This window comes from Coregonus lavaretus (genome assembly GCF_964263955.1).
Source record: "Coregonus lavaretus genome assembly, chromosome: 3".
NCBI lineage: Eukaryota > Metazoa > Chordata > Actinopteri > Salmoniformes > Salmonidae > Coregonus > Coregonus lavaretus.
The window spans coordinates 14,327,081-14,351,408 of NC_139990.1; the positions used below are offsets into that span (position 1 = coordinate 14,327,081).

At 42.1% G+C, this 24,328-nt stretch overlaps 1 protein-coding gene across 1 annotated transcript in view; it reads left to right on the top strand.

The window, feature by feature from the left end:
- LOC311113153 (DNA topoisomerase 2-beta-like) overlaps window positions 1-24,328 on the top strand; it is a 41,523-nt gene that overhangs the window by 3,997 nt on the left and 13,198 nt on the right. The window contains exons 2-19 of the mRNA XM_084156323.1: window positions 6,676-6,909; window positions 7,181-7,271; window positions 9,377-9,440; window positions 17,573-17,718; window positions 17,989-18,086; window positions 18,566-18,778; window positions 19,023-19,196; window positions 19,430-19,531; window positions 19,672-19,809; window positions 20,060-20,198; window positions 20,438-20,595; window positions 20,888-21,013; window positions 21,332-21,442; window positions 21,575-21,680; window positions 21,901-22,010; window positions 22,325-22,417; window positions 23,348-23,462; window positions 23,989-24,110. Of these exons, the coding sequence (XP_084012449.1) occupies window positions 6,676-6,909; window positions 7,181-7,271; window positions 9,377-9,440; window positions 17,573-17,718; window positions 17,989-18,086; window positions 18,566-18,778; window positions 19,023-19,196; window positions 19,430-19,531; window positions 19,672-19,809; window positions 20,060-20,198; window positions 20,438-20,595; window positions 20,888-21,013; window positions 21,332-21,442; window positions 21,575-21,680; window positions 21,901-22,010; window positions 22,325-22,417; window positions 23,348-23,462; window positions 23,989-24,110 (2,340 nt within the window). The remainder of the gene's footprint in view (window positions 1-6,675; window positions 6,910-7,180; window positions 7,272-9,376; window positions 9,441-17,572; window positions 17,719-17,988; window positions 18,087-18,565; window positions 18,779-19,022; window positions 19,197-19,429; window positions 19,532-19,671; window positions 19,810-20,059; window positions 20,199-20,437; window positions 20,596-20,887; window positions 21,014-21,331; window positions 21,443-21,574; window positions 21,681-21,900; window positions 22,011-22,324; window positions 22,418-23,347; window positions 23,463-23,988; window positions 24,111-24,328) is intronic.

Genomic DNA, 24,328 nt, shown 5'->3' on the forward strand with positions numbered 1-24,328 from the left:
AAGACTCCTGAACAGCTAATCATGGCTACCCAGACTATTTGCACTGCCCCCCCACCCCCACCCCATCTTTTTACGCTGCTGCTACTCTGTTAATTATTTATGCATAGTCACTTTAACTCTACCCACATGTACATATTACCTCAACTACCTCAACTAGCCGGTGCCCCCACACATTGATTCTGCACCGGTACCCCCCTGTATATAGCCTCCCTACTGTTATTTTACTTCTGCTCTTTTTTTCTCAACACTTTTTTGTTGTTGTTGTTTTATATTACTTTTTTATAAAAAAAAAAAAATGTGTTGTTGGTTAAGGGCTGTAAGTAAGCATTTCACGGTAATGTCTACACCTGTTGTATTCGGCGCATGTGGCAAATAACATTTGATTTGATTTGAGAAACGACAGTCAATCATTACTTTAAGACATGAAGGTCAGTCAATACGGAACATTTCAAGAACTTTGAAAGTTTCTTCAAGTTCAGTCGCAAAAACCATCAAGCGCTATGATGAAACTGGCTCTCATGAGGACCGACACAGGAATGGAAGACAGAGTTACCTCTGCTGCAGAGGATAAGTTCATTAGAGTTACCAGCCTCAGAAATTGCAGCCCAAATAAATGCTTCACAGAGTTCAAGTAACAGAGGGGACTGTGTGAATCAGGCCATCATTTGGATTTATTTTATTTTACCTTTATTTAACTAGGCAAGTCAGTTAAGAACAAATTCTTATTTACAATGACGGCCTACACCGGCCAAACATGGTCAAATTGCTGCAAAGAAACCACTACTAAAGGACACCAATAAGAAGAAGAGACCTGCTTGGGCCAAGAAACACGAGCAATTGACATTAGACCGGTGGAAATGTGTCCTTTGGTCTGGAGTCCAAATTTGAGTTTTTTGGTTCAAACCGCAGTGTGGGTGAACAGATTATCTCCGTAAAGCTTGGAGGAGGTGTTATGGTGTGGGGGTGCTTTGCTGGTGACACTGTGATTTATTTAGAATTCAAGGCACACTTAACCAGCATGGCTACCACAGCATTCTGCAGCGATACGCCATCCCATCTGGTTTGGGCTTAGTGGGACTATCATTTGTTTTTCAACAGGACAATGACCCAACACACCTCCAGGCTGTGTAAGGGCTATTTTACCAAGAAGGAGATTGATGGAGTGCTGCATCAGATGACCTGGCCACTTTTTTGGTTACTACATGATTCCATGTGTTATTTCATAGTTTTGATGTCTTCACTATTATTCTACAATGTAAAAAATAGTAAAATAAAGAAAAACCCTTCAATGAGTAGGTGTGTCAACTTTTGACTGGTACTGTAAGTATTCAGACCCTTTGCTATTAGACTCGAAATTGAGCTCAGGTGCATCCTGTTTCCATTGATCATCCTTGAGATGTTTCTACAACTTGATTGGAGTCCACCTGTGGTAAATTCAATTGATTGGACATGATTTGAACAGGCACACACCTGTCTATATAAGGTCCCACAGTTGACAGTGCATGTCAGAGCAAAAACCAAGCCATGAGGTTGAAGGAATGGTCTGATGAAACCAAGATTGAACTCTTTGGCCTGAATGCCAAGCGTCATGTCTGGAGGAAACCAGGCACCACTCATCACCTGGCCAATACCATCCCTACAGTGAAGCATGGTGGTGGCAGCATCATGCTGTGGGGATGTTTTTTAGCAGCAGGGACTGGGAGACTAGTCAGGATCAAGGGAAAGATGAACGGAGCAAAGTACAGAGAGATCCTTGATGAAAACCTGCTGTAGAGCGCTCAGGACCTCAGACTGGGGCAAAGGTTCACCTTCCAACAGGACAACGACCCTAAGCACACATCCAAGACACAGCAGGAGTGGCTTCGGGACAAGTCTCTGAATGTCCTTGAATGGCCCAGCCATCGAACATCTCTGGAGAGACCTGAAAATAGCTGTGCAGCGACGCTCCCCATCCAACCTGACAGAGCTTGAGAGGATCTGCAGAGAAGAATGGGAGAAACTCCCCAAATACAGGTGTGCCAAGCTTGTAGCGTCATACCCAAGAAGACTTGAGGCTGTAATCGCTGCCAAAGGTGCTTCAACAAAGTACTGAGTAAAGGGTCTGAATACTTATGTAAATGTGATATTTCCATATTTTTTATTTTTATAAATGAGCAAATCTGTTTTTGCTTTGTCATCATGGGATATTGTGTGTAGATTGATGGGGAATAAATAAAAACATCGATTTTAGACTAAGGCTGTAACGTAACAATGTGGAAAAAGTGAAGGGGTCTGAATACTTTCCGAATGCACTAGATAATAACCCGAATGCTTAATGTGGCTCATTTCACACTGGTTTTTAGAGTCTCACAATAAAAAGCTAAGATGATAATATTTGTGTAAACTCTACATAGTTGTGTTCTGTGGGTGTCACCGAGTAGGCTGATACTCCATTTCATGGGTGCAACATCCATAGGTTAGGCTGTACAGGAGAGTGTGAATTACACCATGACATTTGGGGGTCTCTGTATTGAGCAAGCGCGTGTACAAACATTTTTATGGGCCTAATAACAAAGCCGTAATTTAAACGGTCAAAAATTATTTTCCTTTCATTGTGGCATGAACACATTACATTTTTCATCTGACGTCAAACAAATCACTTCAAAAATTAGGCTACCTGTGCATGTTCGTCCACTCCAAAAATAATACCAGCATCCAAACTGCATGTATACGGGTGCCATTTGATGAATGGAAATAGACATCTGTTACAAATCACCATGCCTAATGACATTCAGTGATTGCCATTGGTTAGGCCTACATTCATTGATGCGTCTTGCTGACAAATTGCTTAAACTGTCCCGGGAAAAACGGGATGGTCAACTTACTAGACTGGGCTACAGTGTGTATTACCATGAACTTCAAATAGGCCTAGCGGTAGCCAGTGTCTAGTTCAGTGTTTAAAAAAAATAAAAAATAGGTGGTTAAAGCCTGATTGCCAGTCGTGGTGAAAAAAGTAACGCTCCCTGTACTTTCAATGCATTTTAATGAAAAAGGTGGGTACAAGGCGTTTACCCTCCGCTAGGCCTATTCCACCGCCAGTAGCCTACCCTCTCAGCCAAAGCCATTTTAAACACATGGACACACACAGAATAGGTAGCCTACATTCAATATAATACATGAGTTTTACACCCTAGTTCAGGAGTTGTCCATAATTCATGAGTTAATGCTTGGAGTCTTCACAGATCATCTGCGAGATGCAGGCAGGGATGCGATCTTGAGGTCATGCAGGATTCTTTCAGATTGTTTAAGCAACCAAGATTAGGTTCTTAGCAGACCTAATATTTAATACTCTCAATATACATTTTTTGTAGGTATCTTATCAAAGCAACTATCCCAGAGTGGTGGACTATCATGTGAGCTAAATGGATGCTTTGGCTTGAAAAGCTGATTTATGATTTGCTGTGAGAGTTGGGGTGAACCATAGGCTATATGGGGTGAACTGTCTTTGGTCTGCTGTTTGTTACTAATAGGTTGATGAGCATTGTGAGGGTATGTTGCTCAGATACCTCCCCATAGAGAAATGTAAACTGGTCTCAAGGCCCACAGGTGACAGGGACTGCATTATTCTCAACCACTGTGTTTGTTATTGCACAGTTTATATACAGTGAGGGGAAAAAAGTATTTGATCCCCTGCTGATTTTGTACATTTGCCCACTGACAAAGAAATGATCAGTCTAATTTTAATGGTAGGTTTATTTGAACAGTGAGAGACAGAATAACAACAAAAAAATCCAGAAAAACGCATGTCAAAAATGTTATAAATTGATTTGCATTTTAATGAGGGAAATAAGTATTTGACCCCCTCTCAATCAGAAAGATTTCTGGCTCCCAGGTGTCTTATACAGGTAACGAGCTGAGATTAGGAGCACACTCTTAAAGGGAGTGCTCCTAATCTCAGTTTGTTACTTGTATAAAAGACACCTGTCCACAGAAGCAATCAATCAATCAGATTCCAAACTCTCCACCATCGCCAAGACCAAAGAGCTCTCCAAGGATGTCAGGGACATGATTCTAGACCTACACAAGGCTGGAATGGGCTACAAGACCATCGCCAAGCAGCCTGGTGAGAAGGTGACAACAGTTGGTGCGATTATTCGCAAATGGAAGAAACACAAAATAACTGTCAATCTCCCTCGGCCTGGGGCTCCATGCAAGATCTCACCTCGTGGAGTTGCAATGATCATGAGAACGGTGAGGAATCAGCCCAGAACTACATGGGAGGCTCTTGTCAATGATTTCAAGGCAGCTGGGACCATAGTTTATTTTTTTTAACAGTGAGAAACAGAATAACAACAACAAAATCCAGAAAAACGCATGTCAAAAATGTTATTAATTGATTTGCATTTTAATGAGGGAAATAAGTATTTGACCCCTCTGCAAAAACATGACATAGTACTTGGTGGCAAAACCCTTGTTGGCAATCACAGAGGTCAGACGTTTCTTGTAGTTGGCCACCAGGTTTGCACACATCTCAGGAGGGATTTTGTCCCACTCCTCTTTGCAGATCTTCTCCAAGTCATTAAGGTTTCGAAGGCTGATGTTTGGCAACTCGAACCTTCAGCTCCCTCCACAGATTTTCTATGGGATTAAGGTCTGGAGACTGGCTAGGCCACTCCAGGACCTTAATGTGCTTCTTCTTGAGCCACTCCTTTGTTGCCTTGGCCGTGTGTTTTGGGTCATTGTCATGCTGGAATACCCATCCGCGACCCATTTTCAATGCCCTGGCTGAGGGAAGGAGGTTCTCACCCAAGATTTGACGGTACATGGCCCTGTCCATCGTCCCTTTGGTGCGGTGAAGTTGTCCTGTCCCCTTAGCAGAAAAACACCCCCAAAGCATAATGTTTCCACCTCCATGTTTGACGGTGGGGATGGTGTTCTTGGGGTCATAGGCAGCATTCCTCCTCCTCCAAACACGGCGAGTTGAGTTGATGCCAAAGAGCTCGATTTCGGTCTCATCTTACCACAACACTTTCACCCAGTTCTCCTCTGAATCATTCAGATGTTCATTGGCAAACTTCAGACGGGCATGTATATGTGCTTTCTTGAGCAGGGGGACCTTGCAGGCGCTGCAGGATTTCAGTCCTTCACGGCGTAGTGTGTTACCAATTGTATTCTAGGTGACTATGGTCCCAGCTGCCTTGAGATCATTGACAAGATCCTCCCGTGTAGTTCTGGGCTGATTCCTCACCGTTCTCATGATCATTGCAACTCCACAAGGTGAGATCTTGCATGGAGCCCCAGGCCGAGGGAGATTGACAGTTATTTTGTGTTTCTTCCATTTGCAAATAATCGCACCAACTGTTGTCACCTTCTCACCAGGCTGCTTGGCGATGGTCTTGTAGCCCATTCCAGCCTTGTGTAGGTCTACAATCTTGTCCCTGACATCCTTGGAGAGCTCTTTGGTCTTGGCCATGGTGGAGAGTTTGGAATCTGATTGATTGATTGCTTCTGTGGACAGGTGTCTTTTATACAGGTAACAAGCTGAGATTAGGAGCACTCCCTTTAAGAGTGTGCTCCTAATCTCAGCTCGTTACTTGTATAAAAGACACCTTGGAGACAGAAATCTTTCTGATTGAGAAGGGGTGAAATACTTATTTCCCTCATTAAAATCCAAATCAATTTATAACATTTTTGACATGCGTTTTTCTGGATTTTGTTGTTTTTATTCTGTCTCTCACTGTTCAAATAAACCTACGATTAAAATTATAGACTGATCATTTCTTTGTCAGTGGGCAAACGTACAAAATCAGCAGGGGATCAAATACTTTTTTCCCTCACTGTAGGCCTATTGCATGCTCAAGGGCTCTGGATCAATTGTATACCTTACCACACAAATACAGTTTAGATCAGGGATCATCAATTAGATTCAGCCGTGGGACGATATATTTTCTTGAGCAGATGGTCAGGTGGCTGGAACATAATCAAAAATAATTTGTAGACAAATAATTGACCGCAATAAGGCCAAAAATATATATTTGACTAAAACATAATCATTTAAAACCTTGCTTACATTTGTATACTAACACATATACAGTATCTCTCTATTATGCGTGGGAATACTTTGGAACAGATTTCCAAAATTAAAATAACTTGGAACTGATTTCCTGGTGTTTTTACAGTCTATGTCCAACAATTTACAAAAATAATGTGCATTTATTTTGTTTGTTTTTCTCAGAAAACTATATCACCCGCGGCCCAAATTGGGGGGTTTAGATTTTCCCGTGCTTGCAACATTTAAATGTTTATTTGATAAAGTTTGCTCCTCAGGCTCAGTCACTTTTATTGCCTCCTTGGGTGCAATCCCAAGTATTTAACAATGAGATCCACTGCCTTAACCAATGGTGTCTTCTGTGTGCGTGTGTGCCGGGCAACTAGCCTAACCAAGTAAACCTTCCAAGTTCCAACCAACCCACTAATCGACCAACCAAAGCGTAAAGGAGCATTGACGTAAAAATTGGAGGCTACACTGGACCAGTAGGACTATCCAAACAGTAGAAGTGAAACAAAATGGCTACTACTGTGCCTTATCTAATGGGCAGCTCTGATAATCAGCTGCTAGTGCCTGCAGACACAGAGTTCAATTATTTATCTTTAGTGTAATTTTTAACAAAGTTGTGCACATGTGTCTAATACCAGACCCTCTTTGATAAGAAGAATGCTGCCAAAAAGAGGGAGGAGGAGGCAGCGGCTGCCGCGGCGGCTGCGAACGGCAGGGGCGATGGGGGCAAGGCGGAGGGAGGAGGTGGAGGAGCCAAGAAGAAGGGAGGAGATAAGATGTCAGTGGAGAGGGTGTACCAGAAGAAGACCCAGCTGGAGCACATTCTACTGAGGCCAGACACCTACATCGGCTCTGTGGAACCTGTCACCCAGGTGGGTTAGGTTCATCATGACTGTAGACGTCTAGCTTGTGTTCAGGAGGGTGCAACAGAAAACAAAATATTTTTTTTATTTGTGGGTAACATCTCCCATTTTCACTCCTGTTTTGTGCCTACAGAAGACTCATTTTCTACACAACATTAGTCACAACAACATCCAGTTCTGTAGCTAGATCTAACCGAGAAATCTGTTGTTGCTCTTTGTTGTTGATGTGAAGTATTATGAATGGTTGATCAATAAAATAAAATAAATTCTCCCCTTTCAGCAAATGTGGGTTTTCGATGAAGATCTTGGGATGAATCTCAGAGAAATCACTTATGTCCCTGGATTATACAAAATCTTTGATGAAATTCTTGGTAAGTGTATTTATCAGGATCTTTTAAAGCAGAACATACACAGGTGAGAAGGTGGTCATTATGAACTAGCCATAGCCCTCAGTGCATTGTTATTAGGCTAGATGTTATTACTGTGATGGCCTCTGATGGACATTCCCTCAAGGTAGCCTAACGGTGAATTAAAAAGCCGCTGGATCGAAACCCCGAGCCGACTAGGTGAAAAATCTGTCTGTGCCTTTGAGCAAGGCACTTAACCCTAATTGCTCCTGTAAGTCAGTTGACCGATCTACATTTGACATTTTGAGTCATTTAGCACAGTGGTTCCCAAACGGTTATTATTATTTTAAATTTTTTTAAGGAACTCAGTCCGGCTTTAAGCGTACTCTTTAAAGTTGTGATAATAGAATAGCCCATAGATATTGTTGTATTTTTTAGCCCATAGATATTGTTGTATTTTTTAGTCACTCAAATATCACATGAATACACCGCATTTTCTTTGCACCCCATGACAAAATGTGTAGAATTGCAGGAAATAAGCTTTAAACCTGCAAAATTCTCTCCACTGACAAGAGGGGTGTGAACAGTTTGTGTCATGAACAGTGCTTGTGCCCATAGAAATAGATGTGGCGCAGGATGTTCCCCAATGCTGGAAGGGGGGCCCCAAGGGAAAAAGTTTAGAAACCCCTGATTTAGCAGACACAATTATCCAGACAGACTTGCAGTACATTCAGTAATTATATTGTTGTACGTAGGATGATATCATTTTTGTACACCTGTCCAGTGATTGGAGATGAAAACACGCTTTTTAGCTAGGCCTATTATCTGGTCCATCAATACATCTGAAACATCTATTAGATGAAACCTATTTTGTAGAGGAGCTAGCTTGTCCTTGTGTGTTCTGTGGACAGCCTGTCCCCCCTCCTCCTTGCTCCTACTCCTCATGTAGCCATTTGTCTGGAATGAAGAGCCGTCTGAGGAAATATTTTATTGGTTGTCAGTCACACAGATTAAGGCAAGCGGCAGCAGCATCCATTGTTGGTCTATGTTATGTGTTTGGCTGACTGGAACATTAATATGGGGTACAACCAATTATTGTACCACAAAATGTTAGGCTTCTGCATTGATGAAAATATGAAAAAGATGAATACCCTTTCCTGTAAGAGTATGTTTATACCAGGCACTACCTTGAGCGATCAAACTGCTGGAAGTCAGTCGTATGCAATGGAAGGAGACATTTTATATTTTAGTCATTTAACAGACACTCTTATCCAGAGCGACTTACAGTTAGTGAGTGCATAAATGTTTCATACTGGCCCCCCGTGGGAAACGAACCCACAACCCTGGCGTTGCAAGCGCCATGCTCTACCAACACGGGAGACATGAGAAGACATTTGAGTTCTTTGCTCCACACAGTGTTCATTTAGCTGTTTTATAGTGGTGATAAGGTAATGATCGCAGTCTGTCCTTGCTGCCCAAATATTCACTAGTTCCTACCACGTCTATGTAATTACTGACTAGACATAACTCACACAGGGTCAGTCACACATAATGTCACATTACAACTCAAGCAAAAGCTTGAAATGAAACAGGCCAACCAAACTGTTTAACCGACAGTATGTTTCCAGTATGAGAGACTGCTGTGTTGAAGGGATGTGGTTTTGGATTTTATAGGCCAGGCAACATTTAGGCTATTGATTCTCAAGTGTGTCTAAAGCTCTTGATGTGTTCTCCCGAGTGGCGCAGTGGTCTGTGCCACTAGAGATCCTGGTTCGAATCCAGGCTCTGTCATATCCGGCCGCGACCGGGAGACCCATGGGGCACGCATAATTGGCCCTGCGTCGTCCAGGGTAGGGGAGGGAATGGCCAGCAGGGATGTAGCTCAGTTGGTAGAGCATGGCGTTTGCAACGCCAGGGTTGTGGGTTCAATTCTCACGGGGGGCCAGTATGAAACATTTATGCACTCACTAACTGTAAGTCGCTCTGGATAAGAGCGTCTGCTAAATGACTAAAATGTAAATGTAATGAAAATGCAAGTACCAAGTACAGTATCTTCTCAATAGTCTAACACAATTAAATCCCTGCAGTCTACTACTTCTCATTTCAACTTGTTTTTCTCTACTCCACAGTCAACGCAGCCGACAACAAACAGCGGGATAAGAGCATGTCGACCATAAAGATCTCCATTGATCCGTAAGTACACAGTAAGCAGTTATCAATCCTTAGTCCAGTTTGAGCCCCAAAACTCTACTGTGCACTCTGCATAGGTAGGCACAGCAGCTTCCCTCTGTTGCACTTAGTTGTCATGCATCCGTCATTTTATAATACCTTGTGTTTAACAGTCCTGTTTTGTGACAACAAACCCCTCTGCTCGCCCTTAGGTCATGCGTAGGAGTGTTAGAAAAGTCAAATCATTTGAGCCTAGCAGCGCCACCCCCCAAAAATTGTGCAGTGCATGCTGCCAAGGTAGGAGCAGCGGCTTGCCTTCATTGGAAAACAATTGCTCGCCCAGCCAAATGCCATTTTTGCTGTTAGAATGTGAAAGCCCTTTAATAAAATAATTAGTCAGGGTTTTTCAAGCATCACTTTAGGAGGTAGTTTAGTGTATATGAGTGGCTGTTTTAATATATACATTTGAAGTCGGATGTTTACATACACTTAGGTTGGAGTCATTAAAACTCGTTTTTTCAACCACTCCACAAATGTCTTGTTAACAAACTATAGTTTTGGCAAGTCGGTTAGGACATCTACTTTGTGCATGACACAAGTAATCTTTCCAACAATTGTTTACAGACCGATTATTTCACTTATAATTCACTGTATCACAATTCCAGTGGGTCAGAAGTTTACATACACTAAGTTGACTGTGCCTTTAAACAGCTTGGAAAATTCCAGAAAATGATGTCATGGCTTTAGAAGCTTCTGATAGGCTAATTGACATCATTTGAGTCAATTGGAGGTGTACCTGTGGATGTATTTCAAGGCCAACCTTCAAACTCAGTGCCTCTGATTGACATAATGGGAAAATCAAAAGAAATCAGCCAAGACCTCAGAAAAAAAATTGTAGAGCTCCACAAGTCTGGTTCATCCTTGGGAGCAATTTCCAAATGCCTGAAGGTACCACATTCATCTGTACAAACAATAGTGCGCAAGTATAAACACCATGGGACCACGCAGCCATCATACCGCTCAGGAAGGAGACGCGTTCTGTCTCCTAGAGATGAACGTACTTTGATGCGAAAAGTGCAAATCAATCCCAGAACAACAGAAAAAGGACCTTGTGAAGACGCTGGAGGAAACAGGTACAAAAGTATCTATATCCACAATAAAATGAGTCCTATATCGACATAACCTGAAAGGCCGCTCAGCAAGGAAGAAGCCACTGCTCCAAAACCGCCATAAAAAAGCCAGACTACGGTTTGCAACTGCACTTGGGGACAAAGATTGTACTTTTTTGAGAAATGTCCTCTGGTCTGATGAAATAAAATGTTTGGCCATAATGACCATCATTATGTTTGGAGGAAAAAGGGGGGGCTTGCAAGCCGAAGAACACCATCCCAACGTGAAGCACGGGGGTGGCAGCATCATACTGTGGGGGTGCTTTGCTGCAGGAGGGACTGGTGCACTTCATAAAATAGATGGCATCATGAGGAAGGAAAATTATGTGGATATATTCAAGCAACATCTCAAGACATCAGTCAGGAAGTTATAGCTTGGTCGCAAATGGGTCTTCCAAATGGACAATGAACCCAAGCATACGTCCACAGTTGTGGCAAAATGGCTTAAGGACAACAAAGTCAAGGTATTGGAGTGGCCATCACAAAGCCCTGACCTCAATCCTATAGAACATTTGTGGGCAGAACTGAAAAAGCGTGTGCGAGCAAGGAGGCCTACATACCTGACTCAGTTACACCAGCTCTGTCAGGAGGAATGTACCAAAATCACTCAGTTTATTGTGGGAAGCTTGTGGAAGGCTACCCGAAACGTTTGACCCAAGTTAAACAATTTAAAGGCAACGCTACCAAATACTAATTGAGTGTATGTAAACTTCTGACCCACTGAGAATGTGATGAATGTGATGAAAGAAATGAAAGCTGAAATAAGTCATTCTCTCTACTATTATTCTGACATTTCACATTCTTAAAATAAAGTGGTGATCCTAACTGACCTAAGACAGGGAATTTTTACTAGGATTAAATGTCAGGAATTGTGAAAAACTGAGTTTAAATGCATTTGGCTAAGGTGTATGACTTCAACTGTAAATGTAATATAGTGCTTTCGCACTTTAATGCAGTCAGATTGTCACACCCCCTGTGTCTCTCTAGACTTGCTATTCAGTGATTGCTAAAAAAAATATGCGGAGTTAGTTACCATGGAAATGGTTCTGGTTGACCAATAAAATAAGCCTGCAACCCAATAGTTCATTCAGCTCACTAAGTAGCCTTATAAATATACAGTGCCTTCAGAAAGCATTCATACCCCTTAACTTATTCCACATTTTGTTGTGTTATAGCCTGAATTCAAAATTGATTAAAAAATAATAATAATTCACCCATCTACGCACAATACCCCATAATGACAAAGTGAAAACATGTTTATACTTTTTATTCTCGCAAATGTATTGAAAATGGAATACAGAAATATCTCATTTACATAAGTATACACATCACACCCCTGAGTAAATACATGTTAGAATCACATTTTGGCAGCAATTACAGCTGTGAGTCTTTCTGGGTAAGTCTATAAGAGCTTTCCACACCTGGATTGTACAATATTTGAGTATAAAAATAAATAAATACAGTGGGGGGAAAAAGTTTGGAGTTTGGACAGAACACCACATACAGTGGGGGAAAAAAGTATTTAGTCAGCCACCAATTGTGCAAGTTCTCCCACTTAAAAAGATGAGAGAGGCCTGTAATTTTCATCATAGGTACACGTCAACTATGACAGACAAAATGAGATTTTTTTTCTCCATAAAATCACATTGTAGGATTTTTAATGAATTTATTTGCAAATTATGGTGGAAATAAGTATTTGGTCAATAACAAAAGTTTCTCAATACTTTGTTATATACCCTTTGTTGGCAATGACACAGGTCAAACGTTTTCTGTAAGTCTTCACAAGGTTTTCACACACTGTTGCTGGTATTTTGGCCCATTCCTCCATGCAGATCTCCTCTAGAGCAGTGATGTTTTGGGGCTGTCGCTGAGCAACACGGACTTTCAACTCCCTCCAAAGATTTTCTATGGGGTTGAGATCTGGAGACTGGCTAGGCCACTCCAGGACCTTGAAATGCTTCTTACGAAGGCACTCCTTCGTTGCCCGGGCGGTGTGTTTGGGATCATTGTCATGCTGAAAGACCCAGCCACGTTTCATCTTCAATGCCCTTGCTGATGGAAGGAGGTTTTCACTCAAAATCTCACGATACATGGCCCCATTCATTCTTTCCTTTACACGGATCAGTCGTCCTGGTCCCTTTGCAGAAAAACAGCCCCAAAGCATGATGTTTCCACCCCCATGCTTCACAGTAGGTATGGTGTTCTTTGGATGCAACTCAGCATTCTTTGTCCTCCAAACACGACGAGTTGAGTTTTTACCAAAAAGTTCTATTTTGGTTTCATCTGACCATATGACATTCTCCCAATCCTCTTCTGGATCATCCAAATGCACTCTAGCAAACTTCAGACGGGCCTGGACATGTACTGGCTTAAGCAGGGGGACACGTCTGGCACTGCAGGATTTGAGTCCCTGGCGGCGTAGTGTGTTACTGATGGTAGGCTTTATTACTTTGGTCCCAGCTCTCTGCAGGTCATTCACTAGGTCCCCCCGTGTGGTTCTGGGATTTTTGCTCACCGTTCTTGTGATCATTTTGACCCCACGGGATGAGATCTTGCGTGGAGCCCCAGATCGAGGGAGATTATCAGTGGTCTTGTATGTCTTCCATTTCCTAATAATTGCTCCCACAGTTGATTTCTTCAAACCAAGCTGCTTACCTATTGCAGATTCAGTCTTCCCAGCCTGGTGCAGGTCTACAATTTTGTTTCTGGTGTCCTTTGACAGCTCTTTGGTCTTGGCCATAGTGGAGTTTGGAGTGTGACTGTTTGAGGTTGTGGACAGGTGTCTTTTATACTGATAACAAGTTCAAACAGGTGCCATTAATACAGGTAACGAGTGGAGGACAGAGGAGCCTCTTAAAGAAGAAGTTACAGGTCTGTGAGAGCCAGAAATCCTGCTTGTTTGTAGGTGACCAAATACTTATTTTCCACCATAATTTGCAAATAAATTCATTAAAAATCCTACAATGTGATTTTCTGTCTTTTTTTTTCTCAATTTGTCTGTCATAGTTGACGTGTACCTATGATGAAAATTACAGGCCTCTCTCATCTTTTTAAGTGGGAGAACTTGCACAATTGGTGGCTGATTAAATACTTTTTTTCCCCACTGTATGTATGCACTCACTAAAACTGTAAGTCGCTCTGGATAAGAGCGTCTGCTAAATGACTAAAATGTATTATTCTTTTCAAAATTCTTCAAGCTCTGTCAAATTGGTTGTTGATCATCTAGACAACCATTTTCAAGTCTTACCATAGATTTAAGTCAAAACTGTAACTCTGCCACTCAGGAACATTCGTTGTCTTCTTGGTAAGCAACTCCAGTGTTTTAGGTTATTGTCCTGCTGAAAGGTGAATTCATCTCCCAGTGTCTGGGGGAAAGCCACCACTATGCTTGTGTTGTATTGGATTTTCTCCAAACTGAACACTTTCTATTCAGGACAAAAAGTGAATTGCTTTGCCTCATTTTTTGCAGTATTACTTTAGTGCCGTGTTGCAAACAGGATGCATGTTTTAGAATATTTTTATTCTGTACACTCTGTCAATTAGGAGGTTAGTATTGTGAAGTAACTACAATGTGGTTGATCCATCCTCAGTTTTCTCCTGTCACAGCCATTCAACTCTAACTGTTTTAAAGTCACCATTAGCCTAATAGTGAAATCCACTCCGGCAACTAAGTTAGGAAGGACGCCAGTATCTTTGTACTGACTGGGTGTATTGATAAACCATCCACAGTGTAATTAATAACTTCACGATGTTCAAAGGGATATTCAATGTCTGCTTTTTTTTTCTACCAATAGGTGCCCTTCTTTGCGAGGCATTGGAAAACCTCCCTGATGTTTGTGGTTGAATCTGTGTTTGAAATTCACTGCTTGACTGAGGGACCTTACAGATAATTGTATGTGTGGGGTACAGAGATGAGGTAGTCATTCGAAAATCATATTAAACACTATTATTGCAAACAGAGTCCTTGCAACTTATTATGTGATTTGTTAAACACATTTTTACTCCTGAACTTATTTAGGCTTGCCAAAACAAAGGGGTTGAATACTTGAAGACATTTCAGCTTTTCATAAATAAAAACATATCACTTTGACATTATGGGCTATTGTGTGTAGGCCAGTGACTAAAATCTCAATTTAATCCATTTTAAATTCAGGCTGTAACACAACAAAATGTGGGAAAAGTGAACGGGTGTGAATACTTTCTGAAGGCACTGTATCAAGGCATGCAGATTCTTCTGTGGGTATTCGAAAAATGCGGAGCATGTCTGCCCACTGTGATGCCTGTGTGTGTGTGTGTGTGTGTGCGCGTGCGAGCGAGACTTCTTAACCTCCTGCCAAATTAATGACCATATTAGAGACATTTCCACAAAGAATTCCAAAACAAACCCAATTTTCATAAACTCCCATATCTACTGTGTGAAATATCACAGCAGCAACATTTGTGACCTGTTGCCAGAAGAAAAGGGCAACCAGTGAAGAACAAACACCATTGTAAATACAACCCATATTTATGTTTATTTATTTTCCCATTTGTACTTTAACTCTTTGCACATTTTTACAACACTGTATATATACATAATAACATTTGAAATGTCTTTATTCTTTTGGAACTTCTGAGTGTAATGTTTACTGTTAATTTGTATTGTTTATTTCACTTTTGTTTACTATCTACTTCACTTGCTTTGGCAATGTTAACATACGTTTCCCATGCCAATATGCCATTGAATTGAATTGAGAGAGTGAGTGTAAGTAAGTATTCGGAAAGTATTCACACCCCTTGACTTTTTCAACATTTTGTTACATTACAGCCTTATTCTAAAATTGATTAAATTATTTTTATCCTCATCAATCTACACATAATACCCCATAACTATTCAGACCCTTTGCTATGAGACTCGAAATTGAGCTCCGGTGCATCCTGTTTCCATTGATCATCCTTGAGATGTTTCTACAACTTGATTGGGGTCCACCTGTGGTAAATTGAATTGATTGGACATGATTTGGACAGGCACACACCTGTCTATACAAGGTCCTACAGTTGACAGTGCATTTCAGAGCAAAAACCAAACCAGGTCGAAGGAATTGTCCGTAGAGCACCGAGACAGGATTGTGTCGAGACACAGATCTGGGGAAGGGTACCAAAAAATGTTGCAGCATTGAAGGTCCCCAAGAACACAGTGGCCTCCATCATTCCTAAATGGAAGAAGTTTGGAACCACCAAGACTCTTCCTAGAGCTGGCCGCCCGGCCAAAGAATCGGGGGAGAAGGCCTTGGCCAGGGAGGTGACCAAGAACCTGATGGTCACTCTGACAGAGCTCCAGAGTTCATCTGTGGAGATGGGAGAACCTTCCAGAAGGACAACCATCTCTGCAGCACTCCACCAATCAGACCTTTATGGTAGAGTGGCCAGACGGAATCCACTCCTCAGTAAAAGGCACATGACAGCCCGCTTGGAGTTTGCCAATAGGCATCTAAAGACTCTCAGACCATGAGAAACAAGATTATCTGGTCTGATGAAACCAAGATTGAACTCTTTGGCCTGAATGCCAAGCGTCACGTCTGGAGGAAACCTGGCACCATCCCTACGGTGAAGCATGGTGGTGGCAGCATGTGGGGATGTTTTTCAGCGGCAGGGACAGGGAGACCAGTCAGGATCGAGGCAAAGATGAACGGAGCGTACAGAGAGATCCTTGATGAAAACCTGCTCCAGAGCGTTCAGGACCTTGCAACAGGACAACAACCCTAAGCACACAGCCAAGACAACGCAGGAGTGGCTTCGGGACAAGTCTCTGAATGTCCTTGAGTGGCCCAGCTGTAGCCCATAGACCTGAAAATAGCTGTGCAATGACACTCTCCATCGAACCTGACAGAGCTTGAGAAGATCTGCAGAGAAGAATGGGGGAAACTCTCCAAATACAGGTGTGCCAAGCTTGTAGTATTATACCCAAGAAGACTTGAGGCTGTAATCGCTGCCAAAGGTGCTTCAACAAAGTACTGAGTAAAGGGTCTGAATACTTATGTAAATGTGATATTTCCGGGTATTTTGTAATTTGCTAACATTTCTAAAAACCTGTTATGGCTTTGTCAATATGGAGTATTGTGTGTAGATTGAAGGGAATAAAAAAAAAAAAAATCCATTTTAGAATAAGGCTGTAACGTAACAAAATGTGGAAAAAGTCAAGATGTCTGAATACTTTCCGAACGCACTGTATCTCTGGGTGGAGAGAGGGAGGTACTGTAGAGGCTGATAGATCTCTGGGTAGGTCTTAATGAACAGTCGGCTCTGGAATTCAGGGAGCTCATTTAACATGCTGTTCACCTACGGCACGACATCCACAGCAATCTACACACACACACACACACACACACACACACACACACACAGCAGACTGCTTAATGTCAGAGTGTCCTTCAGAGGGGCTCCCTGTCTCCTCCCTGTGAGGCCTGTCTGCATGTCTCTCTCTCTACCACCCTGTCCTGTCATCTCTCTCCTCTCTTATGTATCTCTCTTTCTCCTTCTCTTTCCCCCGCTCTCTTTCTCCTTTCTTCTCCTCTGTTGCTCTCAAGGGCTGGAATTTATAATGGTGTTTTATGAATGTTCGAGCCCCTTTCCAGAGCTTAAATCGTCACACGTTGGGCTTATTTCGTTTGGCTGTGTTGCTCCACAGTTTCAAATCACAGCCCTAAATCCACTGGGGAGAAGAGTCCTCTGGCAAATGGGGATTGGTTGCAGTATTGTAAAATGTTGAGATGTTTACTTGTCAGAAAGGTCTGGCTAGATTTATGAACTAAATAGGAATATTATGTCTTAAAATATTTTATTCATGATCTTAATCTAAAGGTTAGTACATCTAAATGGAAATACATAATGGTTATTGAAGTTGGGTCATGATGATTATGTCAGTCCTGTGAAGTTCTTCCACCTCCATTGTTTATCCCTCCTTGTTTGTTTCTTCGTTCATCATCCCCCTCTCCTCTCTTCCCTCAGTGAGTCCAACACCATCACCATCTGGAACAATGGTAAAGGCATCCCTGTGGTGGAACACAAAGATGAGAAGATGTACGTTCCCGCTCTCATCTTCGGACACCTCCTCACCTCCAGTAACTACGACGACGAGCAGAAGAAAGTCACAGGTGTGAAAAATCACTCTGAAAACGAGAATCTAATTAATGTATTAATTATTCTTTGTCCATTTGTGTAATAACATTTCATATGGTTTCGATAAAGCTTTCTACAGAACGTCTAACCTAAAATATTTTCATACTATCTGCTTTTATGATCTCAGCTGAATAGTTTTGTAGTGCCCCTTGCAGTGCTTAGTAACAATACACCGGAATTAGTGAATGACTATAGGTCAATCTCTCCACGAATGAAAGCATGTCTCCCTTCTGTTTTCCTCATAGGTGGAAGGAACGGGTACGGTGCTAAACTCTGCAACATCTTCAGCACAAAGTTCACAGTGGAAACCGCCTGCAAGGAGTACAAACACAGCTTCAAACAGGTACAGACAATGAGAAAGCACAGTGTGATTGAGATCTGTTGTTTAGTCAACCTTGAAAATAACATTAATCAAACAGCTGAACACCAGTTGATGTTTTGTAGGGGTACAGTATGTGACATATAAGGGGGTGAGTATGAGTTGATTCTCACTGTCGGGTGTGGTCTCACAGGATTCTTCGTTGATATTGTAGGATTCTACATAGTTTTGGGGGATTTCGGTAATTTCTCATAAACCAGATGGTTGTCTTTGTTTGTGTGGTTTGTCCTACAATTGTCACTTTCAGTGAAATGACTCACCAAAATAGTGATAGTTTGTTCAATCAGTTTCATAAGGCTTTTTATTAACTCGTATCTCTTTGATGGAATTTCACAATACAACCTCATGATTCACTCTAGTTTCCTTAACATGTGAAGAATGTAGTACATTTCATGACAGTCTCTCCCCCTTTTTTCTTTCTCTCTCTCCCTCCCTCTCCCCAGACTTGGCAGAACAACATGGGGAAGACGAGCGACCCCAAGATCAAGTTCTTTGACGGGGACGACTTCACGTGCGTGACCTTCCAGCCGGACCTGTCCAAGTTCAAGATGGAGAAGCTGGACAAGGACATCGTGGCTTTGCTCACCAAGAGGGCCTACGACATCGCTGGCTCTTGCAAGGGCGTCAAAGTCATGCTCAACGGGAAGAAACTCCCTGTAAGTCCCCCCCCCCCCATTTATCCGCACATAGTAGGATGGGCTGTCCCATATACACAGACTACATGCTGTACATAAGGTGCTTGGAAGACCCTGGGCAAAACATTTTGACTTGAAATAAAACGGCTCATTTCATTACACCTGTTTCAATACAATGTCATTTGCTAATAACCTTTCCAGAACCGGAGGCACTATCTAAACCCGGTTTAGGCTCTTCTCACCTGTCCTTTCCCTCTCCTCCCAGGTGACAGGGTTCCGCAGCTATGTTGACCTGTACGTGAAGGACAAGCTGGACGAGGTGGGCGTGGCCCTGAAGGTGGTCAACGAGTCGGTCAACGAGCGCTGGGAGGTGTGTCTCACCATGAGTGAGAAGGGATTCCAACAGATCAGCTTCGTCAACAGTATCGCCACCACCAAGGTAACATCCCCCCAGGGAATGTTCTATTACCAGAACTATACCCTTCCATTTGGAAAACTGTGACTTGACCAATCTAGGAATAATGGACAGAAATGAAGTGTGATTTGCATGTGGAAATATACTGGGATGCGTGTGCATTTTGATGGTATTCAAATTTTGGAGTATGACTTGAATCCCTTTCAACCACATCAGACATGTTTTATGTACTACACTGCTTGTTTTGTGCCATTCAGGGTGGCAGACACATTGATTACGTGGTGGACCAGATCGTAGCCAAGCTGATAGAAGTGGTGAAGAAGAAGAACAAAGCTGGTGTCTCAGTCAAACCCTTCCAGGTTAGTTATTACTATCGTATTACTGTGTTATTACTATGTTACTACAATAGTGTTACTAGTAATTACATTGTTACTGGTATAAGAGCAACATAGTGTAACGTTCGGCTACAATCTTAATGCTTTACTTTTGTCTGACTCAGGTGAAGAACCACATCTGGGTGTTTGTGAATGCGTTGATCGAGAACCCGACCTTTGACTCCCAGACCAAGGAGAACATGACCCTGCAGACCAAGAGCTTTGGTTCTAAGTGCCCTCTGTCTGAGAAGTTCATCAGAGCGGTAAGGAGATTCTTCTTCATAAATTACTTTTCTTTAACACAATGAAATATCACTACCTCCTACATGTATACATCCTATGTTGGGCATTTACTCTCCACATACACCGTTTCCTCACAGAGAAAGTCAAGTTATTTAGATTGAATTGATATCATATGATCTCTAAAATCAGTTCCAGGTCCTTTCTTGTGTTTTCGGTTCACCTGGAATATTAAACAATGATCTATCATTCAATTCTTTATTTTGTCTGCAGGCGACCAACTGTGGCATCGTGGAGAGTATCCTGAACTGGGTGAAGTTCAAGGCCCAGACACAACTCAACAAGAAGTGTTCTTCAGTGAAGCACAGCAAGATTAAAGGCATCCCCAAGCTGGACGACGCCAACGATGCCGGTAAGACAACCACAACTACTCTGCTCTGTGTGCATAAGCCCTACGACGTTCCTAATCTACTTATCCACCAAGAGGGCCTCTTTTACCAAATGTTTATATTGAAACTAGTTGAAGACTTTAAAGTAGGATGGGCGAACAGAGCTAGGCGGTTGGGCCCCACCTCATTTTATAAAAGGGGAAACACTAGGTTGTTTAAACACACACTGAACTGCACGTCTTTCTTCCGTCTTCACCCCCAGGTGGTAAACACTCGTCAGAATGCACTCTGATCCTGACTGAGGGTGACTCGGCCAAGTCCCTGGCCGTCTCCGGCCTTGGCGTCATTGGGCGAGATCGCTATGGTGTCTTCCCATTACGAGGAAAGATCCTGAACGTACGAGAGGCCACACACAAACAGGTTAGTGTCTAGAGAGTGGTTAGATAGGGCTGGGAGAGTGTATGAGTGATTACAATCTAAATTATGAATGTATCGAGCATACACCACAATGATAAATAATCTTGTAAACACATAAATACTCAAGGGATTTACATAGATCGTTTCCCAAACGTGGCACAAGGACCATTCTGATCAACATAATTTAAAAGTGAATCCAAACTCTTTTAGGTGGAGTCCACTGAGCCAGGGTGGCCCATCCTGCCTATGTCAGGTAGGGAAACACTGACACATCCATTTTTCTCTTTCCCACCAGATCATGGAGAACGCAGAGATCAACAACATCATCAAGATCGTGGGTCTGCAGTACAAGAAGAGCTACGAGGACCCAGAGTCTCTGAGATCCCTACGCTACGGCAAGATCATGATCATGACCGATCAGGTTCTAACACTTAATCAATCCCACCAACGCCTGACGTCTACAATTGACCGATGTCTTGCAATTTTCATCATAATCAATAATTGTAATAACTATGAGCATAAAGCATCTTTCATACATTATCCATGCTCAAAGCCTTGTTTTGTGGAAGTTAAACTCTCTTAAGGTTCATCTGAAATGGCGCTATTCCCTATGTAGTATGGTGTAGTGCACCAAATGTAGTGCACTACATATGGAATAGGGTACCATTTTGGACGTACCCTTGGGTCATAACAATCCATACTAATAGTGTGTGTCTTTGTGTTGATTATCTGCTGACAGGATCAAGATGGCTCCCATATCAAGGGTTTGCTCATCAACTTCTTCCATCACAACTGGCCATCCCTGCTCAAACACACCTTCCTGGAGGAGTTCATCACGCCTATCGTCAAAGTAAGACTCACACAGATAATGTCAGCTTATGGCAACTGACTTTAAACTGTTATAACACAAACAATGTTTAGATTGGCATGGCTTAAAGCTAGCAAACATGGTTCTAATGCTGCTTTTAACACTTTCCTGCAGGTGAACAAGAATAAACAGGAGCATGCTTTCTACAGCATTCCAGAGTTTGACGAATGGAAGAAACAGACAGTCAACTTTAAAACCTGGCATATAAAGTACTACAAAGGTTTGTTCATCACATGTGGATAATCCTCCAAACTAACCATTATTGTTAGAAGCTATTCTGTTTCACACTACCGAGGCAATTCGAGCCAAACTGTTCTGTGCTGGCCTGAATATACGCCACCATAGTTGCTGGACCATGCTGAAAATATCTGAGCCAGCTCAGTACAGTTTGGGTTGGCACGATAGTGTGAAAAAGGTTGGAGTGTTTGTTTGTGTTCCAGGTTTGGGTACCAGTACAAGCAAGGAGGCCAAGGAGTACTTTGCAGACATGGAGAAACACCGGATCATGTTCAGATACGCCGGGACAGAGGACGATGCTGCCATCACACTGGTGGGTTTTCCATGGACACCACTTTCTCCTTTTTTCCTGTCATGGTCTTTGAATACTTTCTCATTAAATGGACAGAAAATAGCTAGAAAAGGTAGAAAATCAATTCTAAAATGGCTATACAAATGTATTAATCAAGCTAGTTTTGCTGTCGCACAAAATGTATTACTGCTTTCTTCCGACCTATCAACTCACACAAGATGGTTTTTGACTTTATTTGTCTGTGCTCTGCTTGAGAAATCTTTGCCAAATGGAGAGGGGACTGACAGTGATGTCATTTGACTGACAGTGATCTATCCATTGCTGTCTGTCTCTAGGCATTCAGTAAGAAGAAGACTGACGACAGGAAGGAGTGGCTCACCAACTTCATGGAGGACAGGAGACAGAGGAGGATGCACGGCCTGCCAGAGGTGGGTGGGACTGACTGTGTGACCGACTGGGTTCAAACCCGGATCTCCTGCATGCCAGAAGACTGTTAGCCCACCTAGCTTAAAGGAAAGATTTACCAATTTGTTTGTTTTATCGTATTTGTGCATCTCTGAGCGATGTTCTATCGATTCCTGGGGTCATTTCATGTTTTCATGTGTATCTGAGCTATTCACCGTTCAAGCAGGCTGAAATACAGCCAGTATAACAAGTTTTGCATACCTCCTATAGTGTAAATCTTCAGGTCTCTACAATGGTTACTCAGCACACAAGTGTGCTTCACTGAAACACCTAGCTTCCATCTGCACTGTGAGAGATGGTCCAGATCATTCACATCAGTGCAGAGGAAGGAAAGGAGAGTAGGGGAAGCAACAAACTATTGAGATGCACCCTGTGAGAGACTGTTGGATGTTGGAGTTTGATTAAAGGAAGAGGATGTAGACTGTTTAGATCTTTCTGTTTTCATAGTCATCTCTCCACCATGGGAGTTACTTTATCACCGCTTGTTTAGAGTCTTCTAGCTGGCTCCTTTGATTCACAAGAATCTGATGATTTCAGTGTTCCTCAGATATCCCCAAAAACGGCCTGGTTATGTTGTTGACGTTTAGTAAATTACTCTCTTTACTGTTATCACTGATTTAAAGTAGCGGCTGCTTTCTCCATGTGAATCCCATCAGAGCCAGGTCTAAAACTGATAACATCAGAGCACTGCTTCAGGTCTGTTTATTTCTGTCTCATCCTACAGCAATACCTGTATGGAACACAGTTTTGTAATTGACTCTGTTGCTGTCGGTGGCTGATGCAAAGTAGACACCGCTCTCCTATGTGGTACTGAAAAGACCATAACAACATCATAGCCCTGATTCAAGTCACTTTACGTTTCATCCTCCATCTCTTTTATCATCCCCACTCAGCAATACCTGTACGGCACGCAGGCGAAACACCTCTCCTACAACGACTTCATCAACAAAGAACTCATCCTCTTCTCCAACTCTGACAACGAGAGATCCATCCCATCCTTAGTCGACGGTACGTATGCAGCGATGCACTAGACTAGCTATCTCCCTGAACATTCTCTGTCTTTCTAGCTTTTGTTGTTGTGTTTGTTGTCAAATGGCTTTTGAAGTTTAAGGGAAATGAAAAGCCTGGAAACTTGTCGTTAAACTGTCCTCTGGATGTACTGTTTGTGTGCGATGTGGTCCCCTTTTGATGATGGCGTGTATAATGATTTGTTTAATTCAATCCCCATTAGCTGTTTTGTTGCAACACCTAATCCTCCTGCGGTCCACTTGTGATCCCCTTTTGAATAATAATAATAATAATAATAATAATAATAATAATAAATAATAATAAAAATAATAATAATAATAATAAATAATAATAATAATAATAATAATAATAATATGCCATTTAGCAGACGCTTTTATCCAAAGCGACTTACAGTCATGCGTGCATACATTTTTTTTTTTTTGTGTATGGGTGGTCCCCTTTTGAAGATGTGTGTGTGTGTGGTGTGGTCCCCTTTTGATGATGTCATGTGTGTCTATGTGTGCAGGTCTGAAGCCAGGTCAGAGGAAGGTACTGTTCACCTGTATGAAGAGGAATGATAAGCGGGAGGTGAAGGTGGCTCAGCTGGCTGGTTCAGTAGCAGAGATGTCTGCCTACCATCACGGAGAGGTGCTACACTCTTACAGAACTCAAGAAAATATACTTACAGAGCTATATGAAATATACTTACAGAACTATAGAAAATATACTCACAGAGCTATATGAAATATGCTTACAGAGCTATATTAAATATACTTACAGAACTATAGAAAATTTACTTACACAGCTATATGAAATATACTTACAGAGCTATATAAAAATATACTTACAGAACTATAGAAAATATA